Source organism: Genypterus blacodes, unplaced genomic scaffold (assembly GCF_046128005.1).
Source record: "Genypterus blacodes isolate CSIRO-AG114 ecotype Tasmania unplaced genomic scaffold, CSIRO-AGI_Gbla_v1 ptg000156l_1, whole genome shotgun sequence".
Taxonomy (NCBI): Eukaryota; Metazoa; Chordata; class Actinopteri; order Ophidiiformes; family Ophidiidae; genus Genypterus; species Genypterus blacodes.
The window spans coordinates 1,577,156-1,590,571 of record NW_027466957.1 but is presented as its reverse complement, the minus strand read 5'-3'; the positions used below and the strand labels follow the sequence as shown (position 1 = coordinate 1,590,571).

Here is a 13,416-nt window from a genome sequence, read left to right as displayed (position 1 = left end):
CAGAAAGAGAAAAAGAGAGAGGCAAAGAAAGAGATTGACTAGGAACTGTGGAATGTGATACACACTTGGCTTGTACAGTCGGGTTGATTAGAACAGCGTTGTTGGAGAAAGATAGTTGTTTATTTATTATCATTATCATTTACTTTTTTTTAAAAACATACAGGAGGGAAGAGAGGCAGAGAGTAAGAGAAAGAGTTAGAGAGAGAGAGAGAGAGAGAGAGAGAGAGAGGAGAACTGGTCAACAGCAGAAAGCCACGGTTATGTAGAAAAGACACAGTAGTGTGGACACAGTTGTGGATGACATCAGTGTTGTTGGTTCGATGATCTCGTAGGTACAGTTTTTACAGGATGATGTAGTGCCGGTAGCTACAGATTGCATCATAGGCTCTGGTGGGAGAATGAGAGCGAGAAAAAAAAATTCTTGCATGGCTGCAATCCAACTGTTAGTTGTTTCCATAAAGATAGACGGGTGTTATCTTTGGGAACCCGTGCTTTTGGTTATCTCTTCTTCTTCGGACAGAACATCTGCCACCTTGATGTTGAGATGAACAAACTCATCTGGAGCAGGTACAAATTCATTCTCCATGATGCTTAGCACAATTTGCTAATCTACTTTCTCTCTATATATATTTTTATTGACTCTGCGTTCTTAATTTATGTTTTCACAACGTAAAGTTTTTTCCAATTTCATTTCTTTTGTGTTCTTTGCCGGTTTGCATGATCTCACCTTCTGCAATGCACTCATGAATTCATTTTCAATCTCATTGGCCATTCCATATAGATGATAGGAAGATTTTCTGAAACTTGTTTTGGGATACCTCAAAGGATTGGCCACACCGTTGTCATTTTACACTTGACCTGGGATAGAGTATAGTTGCATTGCAATAGAGTCGTTTTTTTTCTGTGTCTGTGTAAGTGAAGCCACCCTGTGCACTATCTTCCAAGAGCTTATGATAGCTATGCAGATTTATCTAGCTGTTTCACCCAATGATTTCAGTCCCACTCTCTGTGTCTGTGCCTTGAAAATGTGAATGGCTGGATGCAAGAAAACTTCCTCCAATTAAATAAAGACAAGACTGAGATTGCTCTATTTGGGAAGAGTAGTTCAATAGTTTCAGTGTTGTGACCACCATCAAAACACAATGTACCTTTTGGCATCTCAAAAACATACCAAGATTTTGAGAAATTCTTGCCTTTATATCTTCCAAGGCTGATTACTGCAATGCTCCTCTCACATTGAATGACCTCTGTGTATGATAATGCGGGATCATAGGGGACTCGGGGAACCGGAGGGTAGCCGGTTCGAGTCCCTTGGGGACCAAAATGCGTGGACTGGCAGCTAGCAGTCGAAGAGTTGCCAGTTTGCCGCCAGGGCACTGCAGAGGTGCCCTTGAGCAGGGCACCGAACCCCAACCTGCTCCACGGGCGCTGGCTGCTGGCTGTCCTCCGCTGCATGTTTGTGTGTGTATAGGAGGGGTGCGCACAACTTTCAGATGTGTGTGATTTGCATTTGTGTGAAACATTGTGAAACCGGCATGAAATGTAAAGTGCAAGTATTTAAAAGCAAAATTTCTCAAGAGCATCCTATTCTTTTAGGCATATTGGGCTGCATCTGAATGTCTTCCAGGTGGGAGTAGGCTGGAATGTTTAAAATGTCCAACCATTTTACTGCCACCTGCTAAGCTTCTCTGAGCCAAAAGGCCCTCATTAACTGCCTGCTGGGTGTGAGTAACACATGGCAGGTTAGGGAGTCCAGCACCACTCATGGCTTTAATCATGTTTTGCCATTGTCCCTGAGCACAGCTTGAACAGAACTTTTCGGAATGACCCACGTCAGACGCATACCATCAAACGTACCTGCTATGGTTAATGTGTAAGAAATTCAAATATGTCACCCCAGCCGAGTGAGGTTAACAGTAAAACACAATATCCAACAGAAAAGTGGCTTTGTCAGTGTTTTTTTAAATTATTTTTAAAAATTACGCTATAGTTACACTCCGCTCCACTAGGTGTCACTAAGTAACAGCCATGGCTATTATATAGTGTATAAAATGTAACCAGAACTGGATTCAAGAACTTTAATTAATTTGACATACTATGTCATGCTGTCCGCTATTTGATGTAAGACGACATTTTAGAATGTGTATTCATTAAAGATTGTTCACTTTAATAACAATATCAGCACGTCGTCCGCTGTATCCGTTGAAATGAAAAGTTTTTATTTTGAAGGTTTTACCCGGAAATATTTTCTATTGCTGTTCCGGTTAGCGTTAGACGCAAAGTTAAGAGGGAAACAGTTCAGAGAAAACCAATAATTTAAAACAATGGCCGGGACAGCTTCCGTGGCTGGTGAAGTGTTTGTCGACGCTCTGCCGTATTTTGACCAGGGTTATGACGCAACAGGAGTCAGGGAGGCGGTGAGTTTCATAGAAGAAGAGGAGGATGATTAACAACAGCGAGCCAACTGTTAGCTAGCCATGCTTACTCTGGATGGAGAGGGAACGTAGGAACTCACAAATCACTAACAATAATATATCTGATTTTAAAATCTCACATAACCTTCAGGTACAATATGACTGCACTCTAATGGGGGTGTTGTTTTTTTTGGCGTGGAGGCTTAAATCAAGTTCTTATTCTTATTTTAATTCTACATGGTTGTTTTAGAATCAAAATCCTATTAGTAACCCATTAATACACGAGGATAGCTCGCAAATTTCCATCCAAAATAGTTTTCCAACATATATCTGGACTGGCAGATTAAAATGTCCCAGCACATACCTCCACCAAGGCTGAGCGGGGCCAATACTACCGACAGATGCTCCAGTCCGTAGAGAAACTGGTCCGTTTGTAGGTCCTGTGATGGATTTAAGAAGGTTTTGTTTGTCAGTGGATTTCACTTTCCATGAAAATGCACATTCAGATAGTTTGAAGCTTCCAGGTAATTTGATCTTTCCGTTGTGTCGTTCTCCTCCAGGCTGCAGCGTTGGTGGAGGAGGAGACCAGGAGATACCGACCCACAAAGAACTACCTGAGCTATATGCCCACACCTGATTTCGCTACTTTTGAGGTAAGCAACCCTTTGCATATCAATCCGGCAAGGCATCTCACGATGTTGCAGTGTTTTATTGTCTTAATGCTGTCGATTCCCCTCTAGACTGAAATCATGAGGAATGAGTTCGAGCGGCTGGCATCTCGGCAGCCGATGGAGCTACTCAGCATGAAGAGGTACTTTCTCACACTGAAGGGTTTTATGTTTGGAGGTCCAGACCATCGACACAATGGAGGACAACTAACAAACTGTGTTCCACTGTGTGATTTTGACTTTTAAAACGAAGCTTCTCTTGTGACCAAAGATCAAACCTGCTATCCTTAATTCTGACACAGCATTTATGACATGAAGTCATTTACGACAGCATTTATGAAACCAGAGGTTATTCTTATTTTTCTCTTCCACAGCATATTCAAGTTCATATCTTTGGGCTTCTGCTCTGGGGCTTCAGCTTCACCTTTGTTGATTTGTGTGGGACTTGCTGATTCAAATCTATCTTTTCAACGTTTCCCCTGTCCCTGTGCAGATATGAGCTGCCTGCCCCACTGTCAGGACAGAAGAATGACATCTTAACGTGGCAGGAGTGTGTGAACAACTCCATGTCCCAGCTGGAGCACCAAGCGGTCCGCATTGAGAACCTGGAGCTGATGTTGCAGTACGGCACCAACGCATGGAAAGTCTATAATGAGTGAGTGACGGCAGCTGTTTCCTTGTTGAAGAGCACGCGTGACACCGACTCACTGTCATTACAAACAGCTGACATGTGACTTTCTCTTCCTCCCTCAGCAACCTGGCCTTTATGATTGAAATGGCTCAGAAGGAGCTTCAGAAATTCAGGTGAGTCATCGCATGGACACTTCAGCTCTACGTAATGATTCCCTATCTGACCAGTGTTCTCAAAGAGTGTCAAATGTTTTTCTTAAAGGAAGCAAATTCAAGATTTGAACTGGCAACGGAAGAACGACCAGTTGGCGGGAGGAGCCAAACTCAGAGAACTGGAGTCAAAGTATGTTGTCTTATAATCTCACGTCCATCTACAACATACAGTCACTAATCTAAAATCTTCTGGAAGACAAAACTATTACATTATGTAAAGGTGGCAAGCACTGAAAGTGATCCATGATGTGAAACAGCACAATAGGTGTCATGAACAAAGAAACGTTTGTGGCGTGTAACCGAGCTCTTAACATTCTGTCTCTGTACAGCTGGGTGTCGCTGGTCAGTAAGAACTACGAGATCGAGCGTGCCATCGTCCAGCTGGAGAACGAGGTGGCTCAGCTGAGACAACAGCAGGGGGACGAGAACAAAGAGAATATCCGACAGGACTTCTAGAGGCCTACAGCATCCACCCAGAGTTACACTCTACTGAGACTTAAAAACAGATTCATCTGATGTCAAGAGACTGAATGGATTCTGCTGGACGACTGGAGTCACATTTGGATGAATCCAGTGCCATTCTACAGTCAGCATGAAGAAGTTCATATGCTGGATGACTCAGCATTTCAGGGACACTGCCTTCATCGATCAGCAGCTCTGTTGTGTGGCTTTTTTTTTTTTTTTTAACTTTCTCTTTTTGTTAGATTACCAATCATGACTTTGTGCAGATATGAACTCTGTTGGTAAGAAAAGTTTATTTCAATGTCCCTCACCTTCACATGCACCCATTTAGTTATTTTTTATATCTAGATAAAAACACCCTGAACTTTTCCTGAAAATTCCCTAATTGATCATTTCTCCTCTTTCCTTTTTTGTACGAGTTCTTTCTTCCAACAGAAATCCTTTCTCCTCTGCCTGTCATTTCATTCTTTCAAAGTTGGAACCTCTGCCCATAAAGGTGTTCTAATTCTCCATTCATTGCTGTGGTGGCACCACAGCATATTCCTTAATATGTAGCAGTGTTTTCACCACGCGGGTCTCAGATTGTCATGAAATGTGTAATACATGATCTCTATTCTAGGGGATACTTGTTGCATTATGCCTCGGAAATCTGCAGAAGAAATCTTGGTTTTTCTTTTGTGTATTGTTGACCAACTGTATGTGGTTTAAAGAATGAATGAATTAAAGACAAAATTTGAGTTAAGTGCTTATTGTATGATTTGGGCTCATGTTCATTTGGTTAATTTAATTAGGTGTTTGTTTGGATGCAGGGGTCCCAGCATATAGATGCCTTTAAGATGATGTAGCCGTGCTGTGGGGAAAGATCAAGCATGATACTGCATGTAAGATAAGATAAACAGTCAGGATGGCTGTGGTTCAATGAGTAACCTGCCCGAGAGCCAAGATGCTGTGAAGGGTTAATGTGTCTGTAGTCCTTGTGTGACATTTTAAAAAGTCACAAAACATGTCACTTACTGACCTGTACTGAATAGGACACCTGATGGCCACCAAACAAGAAATGATAAGTTATTTATTGCCACATTCTTCACTGGTATTATACGGTGTGCTTAACTATCATTCATCAGCTTTCATCTTTGGCCAGATGTAGGACACAAATATCTTAACGTCCGAATGAATAACAACTCAATCAGTGGCTGGATGCACTGGATTATCTGCATGATTGCCACGGGAAGAGTTTTCCAGCACAGTGTGGCTGGGTAAGCTCAGTAAGTGGACCCAGCCTGAGGACTTACTACTTATACCAACTCCACCCAGACCACAAATAAAAGCTAAATCCAACACAAACACTGCATGTCAGGTCATGTCGCTCCACTCTTGTTCTCAACTCACACACATCTCTCTCTCTCACACACACACACACACACACACTCACACCCCCACACAAAATCGCAGGCACCGTTATACTGTTTGCAAAGAAATGAGAATTTCTTTAGGAAAAGTCACCCACTGTCACTGGAGAAAATATGACTGTGCAAAATGCCATGGTCAGCATGGGCTCCCAGGAGCTGGAGTAGCAGTGGGTATTCTTGGCCATACTCGAGTCTATATACTGAGAGTGTTGAGAGCTGGTACTAAAGTAACATTCTCCGGCTGGTTCTGGTTCTGGTCCTGGTTTCCTTTGCCCTGCTGAAACTTTTGCCGGTGTCTCTCCTCCTGACGCTTCTTCTTCTCCAGCCGCTGCTGCTCTTTCCTCTGTTTGTTCGATACCTGGAGATGAGGAGAAACAAAAGGTTGCTTTAAAATGTGATTTAAATTGGTGATGTTGGTCTTGGTGACAAATGCTTAGACTTCACACATTTCCAGGACATTCACACTGTAATAAGCAGATATTCAGGCTTTATAAAAACTTTGTCTGGCTCTGTAATGATGACTCGCTGCCAGATCGCTGAAGTCTAGCAAATGTCAACATCACCGTCATTATTTTCACTTCTCAACTGCTAAGATTAAGATCATTATTTAAATAATTGCCTGATTTTTGCAAAACTTTGGGTATATTTCTTCAATTTCAAAAACATGTGCATGCCTGGAAAGCACATTTTAAATTTAAGGTGCTTGTCATGACCACAGAAATCCTGGTTCACACATGCACATAGCAGGCATGCACACTGCAGCTAGATATGTTGTCATGTTTGCACCTTAGATTTCTGTATGTTGCTGCCCTCCGCTGGCTGTTTGTGCTCGCTGCAGTCTGAGGCCACAGCTTTGCAGGCTGAGCAGGAGCCTGACGTACACTGACCCTGGCAAGACTGACCCAGCACAGTGCCCACCAACCAGTCAGCGTTAATAGTGGCTGCACTCAGCTGGAGCAGGTTCTCTTCATCACCTGGGAGACAGAGAGACAGAGAGAGATGTAGAACATGGTCATTCATTTCACAGATTTGAGAATTGATTTGCTATGAAACCGCAGTGTTTTATTGTTTTTACTTTATCTTACATATTGTATGAGTCATCTCCTGGATATCTGGCGCTGCTGTACCTGTTTTGATGCATGTTATAAAATCTGAGAGGAGTATGCACAGACTTATGACAGTTTTGATTTCAATTGAGGAAAGGGTTAATACAGTACAAGAGGCAGCGAACAACCGGGTTAATGTAAATGACATGTCAGCTGATTGGACAATGAATGGAAAGAATCATCAGAGGAAGTTGAGGCTTTACTGTGAAACTGATTATGAGGCTAGTTGTTCTCCACTTCTTCATGTAGACATAAAGAGGTATGGGAATGTTCCTGACCCTGGATTCCTCGGTTCTTGATAGAGTTCAGGATCACTTTATCCTCCTCCAAGGATATAGGTGAGGGGTTCTTCTGTCTGTCCCTCTGACCGTCCCCAAACTCTCGTTGGTGGCCTTGGGAATTCAGAAGATTCTGGAGTTGAAAAGACACACGTGAACGTTTGTTGCATTGCCATTATGAGTGTTTTAATAGATTATTATTGCCAACAAAAAATTCTTCTCTGTTCACCTCTTCTCTGAGAATCGTGCTATAAAATCCTAACTAGTGAAGCTCTCTATGACAGCTGTGTGTGTACCTCTATGCGGAGCTGAGCAGGAGCCTCAGAGTTGTCTCCAACACGCCTCACACTGTCATAATGATCTCCATAGCGATAGGCTATGTGTAACTCTCTGCACCCCTGCTTGTCTACCCCATTTATCTGCAAAGGGAAGGCAATACATGACTTTAGACAAGAGACAGTAATACTGCATTAGAACAAGGGTGAAAGGTCGTTGCACATTCATACCTCCCACAGTGGTGCATTCAGCTGATGGATGACTACTTTCACCTGCTGACTGCGGGCAAAAGCCACAATAGCGTCATTGCCGGCAAACGTACCGGGCTGAGAGAGGTTGGACACTGTGGCAGGAAACAAAATGAAGTTATTTGCAATTAAATCTCAGCCTGCAGTCACGCAGGAGTTTTATTCTTCTATTGGTGAAGCTGGCCTAACGTGTTCTAAGACAGAGGGCAATTGGCGCTCTCATACCTCCACCAAGGCCCAATTTATTATTATCTTAAAATCAGATTAGAAATTAAATAGAATAAATTTTACCTACTGACAGTCCATCATACTACACAGACGTCTGAAATTAGTCTTTTAGTCTTTAATAATATGCAAAAATGGTGACACATGCCACATCTTGCCAATTTTGAGGAAGTAAAGCAACTCATCCATATTGCCCTCAAAATGTAATCCACTCTTCCTATACCAATGACCCCCTCTCAAGGAAACTGAATCAAAGTTTGTTACTTTCTGAGATATCCTGTAGACAAAAAGAGACATACATAGAGGAGGAAAGATAACCTCCTTGGTGGACCAAACAGGAATCAACAGAGTTTCTCAACTTCAAATCCTGACAAATTGAGAGACTAACTCAAATGGTACAGAGCTGCTTTCTTACAGTGCTGTGCGAAGGGCACGTCATCCTCAACAAAGGGCTCAAAGTCTTGTCGGTGGGACTTCATATACTGAACAGTCTCCTGGCGAAGCCGCAGGTGACCCCGAGAGTGACCTTCTAACTGGTCACCGAGAGCTCTGAACAGGCAATTCCTGCAGGGAGCACAGTGATCGCATTAAATGTGACTGCATTTACATGAATGGCTTGGTGTTATGGCTCATGTCTCCTAAGTGCATTCCCTCTCTCAATTGTGAGCGAGTGGTGTCAGTTCACAACCAAAACAAATTACATTTCAACTAAGATGAACACTGACAGTTCATGGCTGAAATGATACATTGCCTATACGGTGAAATAACTGACACAATACAAAACACTTCAGTTAGACATAGGACTAGTTCAGCTAGACTCTTACCCGTCTCCAGGGACTTCCCTCAGTCTGAGCCCCAGTGCCTGGAGCTGATTGGAGAAGCTGAGAAACTCAGCCCCTTCATCCCCATCCTGAGGCCGGTTCTTGCGGTCCTTAACGATGGCTCGCCGTGCTGCCCGCTCATCCCTCTTGCGCTCCAACTCGCTCTTCTTGTTGCTCCGTACAGGTTTGGCTGTCTGTTTTCTCGACATGGCGGCTGTAGATGTGTCTGCTGGCCTAAAACACCAAAGTATATCTCCTAATTGTGGTGTAATGGCACATGCATCAACCACTGCCACACATCTGGGACCTAAACAGACACACAGGAACAGAGAGAGGGGCTGAGACCTGACCACACACTGGATCTATTAATTGTAGTGTAACCATGGCCACCTTTCTTAGGTTACTCTTCTGTTCAGCTGTACGTGCAGATAGCTGATCAATGTCTTAGAAAGGTGTTGTCAATGATACCTTAGATCTTAAGATGAAAGGTTGTTTGGTAAATTGTTAACTGTGCAGGTTGAAAAGAGAACGCTCGCAAAGTGTTTTTTAATATTAAATATTGAAGTTTAGGCAAAAATATGACAAAGACGCTGCTGCTGATGAACGCTAGCGGAATGTGGCTTTCATAATGACAGGGCTGTAAGTGAGAGTTAAACAAACGGAATGTTTCCTTATAGTGCGAAAACTATCAAGTTAGTAGTGTGGTTAGTTGTCTTATAGTTATCTGACTGCGGGGCTCTTAAATCATATTTGAAAAGTATTTGCGTCCACTAGCTTACTTAGCTAACGTTAACTTCAAAGGCTAGCTAACGCGCTTACACAACGACTCTTCAGTTACTGAAGAAGTTAGGCTACAGATAAACTAACTGACAACATGGCGCGGGACATACGTTCGTACTTACATTTAATACGGCGTTTCGGATAAAGATACGTGTGTATTTTGGCCTCAGAAACGGAAAGGACTGGTTTTCCGTGTTTGTTTACAATTGATTTCCGCATACGCACTTCCTTAAACGTCATTAAGTACAGAAGCCGGAATAGGCCAAAAAAGCTCATAACGCGCTTAAGTAACGTGTTCCGTCAAAAGGTCGCCATTTGTGTGTCTGACAGCAAACAATAACGTAAACATTAATCTGTAATTATATTTCAATGTCCAGATTATTCCTTTAATATTTTTAGCCTGTAGATTTCAACAATGGCAAACAACCCCCTTGTGCATGTACTGAGTCATTTCATGTATGAGTGTAAAAATGTGACCCCCATCTAGAGTACATAGTGTTCACATGGGACAAATATCTACTATGGAGAAAAAGCAAATATTGATTCATATTCAAACAAATGCTATTATTGTGAGAAGAATGTGTCATTGCAACATCGTTCCATGGGCTTCAAATGTTATGATGATGCAGAAATTTCTAGAGCCATCTGGAGCATCACCTGGGGGCACTTCAGGCACATCCGCTATTACTCATGCCACAGTTTGAGAGCTGTGCCGTACTATCTGCAAGGAAAGAGATCATTAAATAATGATAATAATAATAATTAATGGATGAATCAATGGACGAATTCATTGATTGTGTCCCTCCAGCCTGCAGCTCAGGATAAAATAAAAGGTTATGTTCACCACAGTCTACTGATGAGGAAGTTGGACGACAGAATGTGGAGGAGGAGTAGGCCAAAAAGCAATAAACAGAATGTTTGCTATGTAAAAGATCAGCAGACACACACTGGGACAAAAAATAGCCTCAAGTCACAAAACTGCATCACAAAACAAGAGGTAACAGAAAGACTGCTGTACTAAAGCTAAAAGAAAAAGGATAACATTTTACTTATACAGCAGGCTTCAAAGAATCATAACACACACAATCAGTACACATCTGCGGACTCAATTGCTATGTGGCTTATTATAGAGCACAGAGTGGTGTGTGTAGTGTGTGTGAACAGATGTAAATGGCCGGAAGGTTAACCATGCAGTTCTTCATATGCTGTGATCAGTGGAACAGAAGAGCAGTCAGCCAAGCCTGAAATAAAGAACAACACACCCTATATACTATATGTACTGTACATACATAATGTGTATGTGTGTTTGTGTGTGCGTGTGTGTGAGAGAGAGAGTAAAAAGAATAGAGCCAGTCAAAAGGTTAATCAGATGGCAAGAATATTGTGATTGTAGAGATTGTCAAGTCAAGTCATATTACTTAGATAGTATTGGATTGGAATGAAATCGCTCCACTTTTAATGAACATACAATATATAGGCACATAGCGCGCGCACACACACACACACACACACACACACACACGGAACACACACACACACACACACACACACACGCACTGAGGTTGCTTGTGAATCTATGGAGCTTATTGTTATTATTATAAGTAGTAGTAGCATTAGTAGCTTTATATCAAAGATGTCCACAGTACTGCATTTTACATTTACCATTGCTTGTCAGCTTCACTGTTTTACTGCTTAAGGGCTGCTGACATGGGCAATAGGTGTGTGTGTAGGACTGCAGTGTGTGTGATGGTACTTTGGGTAAGACTGGATTGCTCACATGATAACAACCGATACATAAACTTTAAGAGGTTACAATTATATTTGCAGTGGTTACTGTAAGTGCTGCATGCAAAGCAATTTGTTGGTAAATATTGAATTTCCTATATGCAAACAATCATAGGGACATAAAGAAAAAGAGAACATAACTTAAATCCTGAAGTGATGAAAGGAAATAAATCTGCCCGGCAAACAAGCAAATTCAAATAATTCTACGTTGATTGGTCAAGGGGAGCATTTGCTGTGAATTCACCACTGCTGCCTCATTATAATCCTGCAGTTTGTCAAATGTTGTTGTGTTTGGTTCCTATTGACCAATTTAGATCTTTTAGTGAATTACATTTTTTGACAAACACACCTGTGATTTGGGTAGATGATAATTGGCCACTTTGTATCACTTTGTGTTCATTATTTCAAATTTCTCTAAAGCATGTATTGTCAGGTCTGTGATCATAACAAGACCATTCTACCCCCTGTAGTTTCCAATTTAATTCTACAACCCTGGTGCTCATTTTGGTTCCTATCCTGGGTAGCAGTGATGGTGTGATTGTGGGTGATTAGTACAGTCTGTACTACCATATTGTAAAACTAACTTTGGGTTGTTTACAAGTTTTAATTTTAGTAAAACATATGGGGAATAAAACATATGAGTGGTTTAATGAACAATACTTTCTGTTTCATGGTCACTGTCCAGGGTGCTGAAACACATTTTAAAAATAAACGTTTATCTGGAGCAATTTCCTACAAACTTGCTGTGCCTAATTGTATTGTTTGTTCTTTATTCTATATGGTTCAATGCTGATGGTTTGGGGAAATATACTGTACTTGACATGTGGTAACTAGATTTGGACCTGTCATTTGTCCTCTGATACGTATAAGGTTTCAAATTTAGATAAAAGTTTAGTGGAACAACATGCATTGGTTACTGCTAAAACAATTCAGTCTGGACAAATTGGACTTGATTTGGACACTCAGGACAAAAAAAATGGCAGAATGGTATTGGACCAGCACCAATAACCCAGCAGGGTGGCACAGAATCAGAAAGTGAAGAAAAGATGAACAAGGATGGTGTGTGTGTGTGTGTGTGTGTGTGTGTGTGTGTGTGTGTGTGGGTTTGTGTGTGGGTGCAGGGGTGCTGGATTTTGGGGGTTCAGCCTCTGGAGACAAGGGGGGTTAAGCGATCACAAAGAGTATTATTCCTGCAAGCCTCTCAATGCATATCTGCAGGTATCCAGTAATGAACCCATAGGCCTGTGTGCCATAAAGGCAGTTTGCAGCGTTTCTCTCTCTCTCCCTCTCCCTCTCATACCGCCCACTACTCTCTCTCTCGCTCTCTCTCTCTCTCTCTCTCTTGCTCTCATACATACACACACACACACACACACACGCGCGCGCGCACACACGCACACGCACACACACGCACACGAGGTGGGAGTGGGTGCTGGTGTAGCTGCTGGAAGCCAGGATGGGATAATCATGCGTGTCTGGCTGCGGGCGTTGATGCAGCTGCCGTTGCTGGATTCGGACTGGACTTGGGGCGCAGGGTGGGTCTAGTTCCCGACTGGAGCTATCTGGACCTCATGTCGATGTTATCAAGTGTTCCGGGAAAGACGAGGGCGAAGGCCGTGAGAGGAGTTGGTCCAGCTCTTTGAAACGTCCAGGCGAGAGAAATCGACAGTTTTCGCCGATGGAGGATTGAATTCAACGTTAACTCTTAGAATAAAGCGCCGGTTTGGGATAACTCGGGGAAGGGGAGAGGATATCGAGGGACGCCGCCAGGACCTCGTCGTTTTCTTGAGGATATTTTTTAAGGGGAGGGGGGGTATAGATCTGGAAGAAACAATCACAAGGAGAGGACCGAGCGGCGGCTGCGTCTAAGCGGCGGATCTTTGGATGGAGAGAGCGCAGTGAGGGAAGATTGGCTTGCCGTGTGTAGGAGGACGGGACGGAGGGGGGACCGGGCTGTTTGAAGGGACGGGGAGCCAGGAGCGGTGCGGCGGCTCCATGAGCGGCTCCTGTCGGGACAGAGCGCCCAGAGCCCAGCCGGAGCGTCTTCACCGCCGCGGGTAGAATCCCGGGCCACAGGAAGGCGGCCAGTTTGGAAGTTTTA

General features: G+C 42.9%; 2 protein-coding genes across 4 annotated transcripts; one reads left to right on the top strand and one right to left on the bottom strand.

The window, feature by feature from the left end:
• The first annotated feature begins 2,250 nt into the window (after positions 1–2,250).
• bcas2 (BCAS2 pre-mRNA processing factor) lies at positions 2,251–5,129 on the top strand. Its single transcript, XM_076166766.1, has 7 exons — positions 2,251–2,417; positions 2,975–3,067; positions 3,155–3,225; positions 3,576–3,737; positions 3,836–3,886; positions 3,975–4,055; positions 4,255–5,129. The coding sequence occupies exons 1-7, from the start codon at positions 2,325–2,327 to the stop codon at positions 4,379–4,381; spliced, it is 678 nt and encodes a 225-aa protein (XP_076022881.1). The 5' UTR covers positions 2,251–2,324; the 3' UTR covers positions 4,382–5,129.
• A 313-nt stretch (positions 5,130–5,442) lies between these two features.
• Positions 5,443–9,755, bottom strand: otud3 (OTU deubiquitinase 3). Of its 3 annotated transcripts, none has more exons than XM_076166763.1 (9): positions 9,653–9,755; positions 8,754–9,057; positions 8,345–8,493; positions 7,687–7,799; positions 7,477–7,599; positions 7,181–7,313; positions 6,882–6,923; positions 6,583–6,770; positions 5,443–6,154 (listed from the first exon to the last, which is right to left on the bottom strand). In XM_076166763.1, exons 1-9 carry the CDS (start codon positions 9,747–9,749, stop codon positions 5,990–5,992), a joined length of 1,314 nt encoding a protein of 437 aa, XP_076022878.1. In that variant the 5' UTR covers positions 9,750–9,755; the 3' UTR covers positions 5,443–5,989. The 3 variants fall into 3 exon arrangements, with proteins under 3 accessions (XP_076022878.1, XP_076022880.1, XP_076022879.1); XM_076166765.1 differs by having other exon boundaries at positions 8,754–8,984; positions 9,653–9,747; XM_076166764.1 differs by lacking the exon at positions 6,882–6,923.
• Between the last annotated feature and the right edge of the window lie 3,661 nt (positions 9,756–13,416).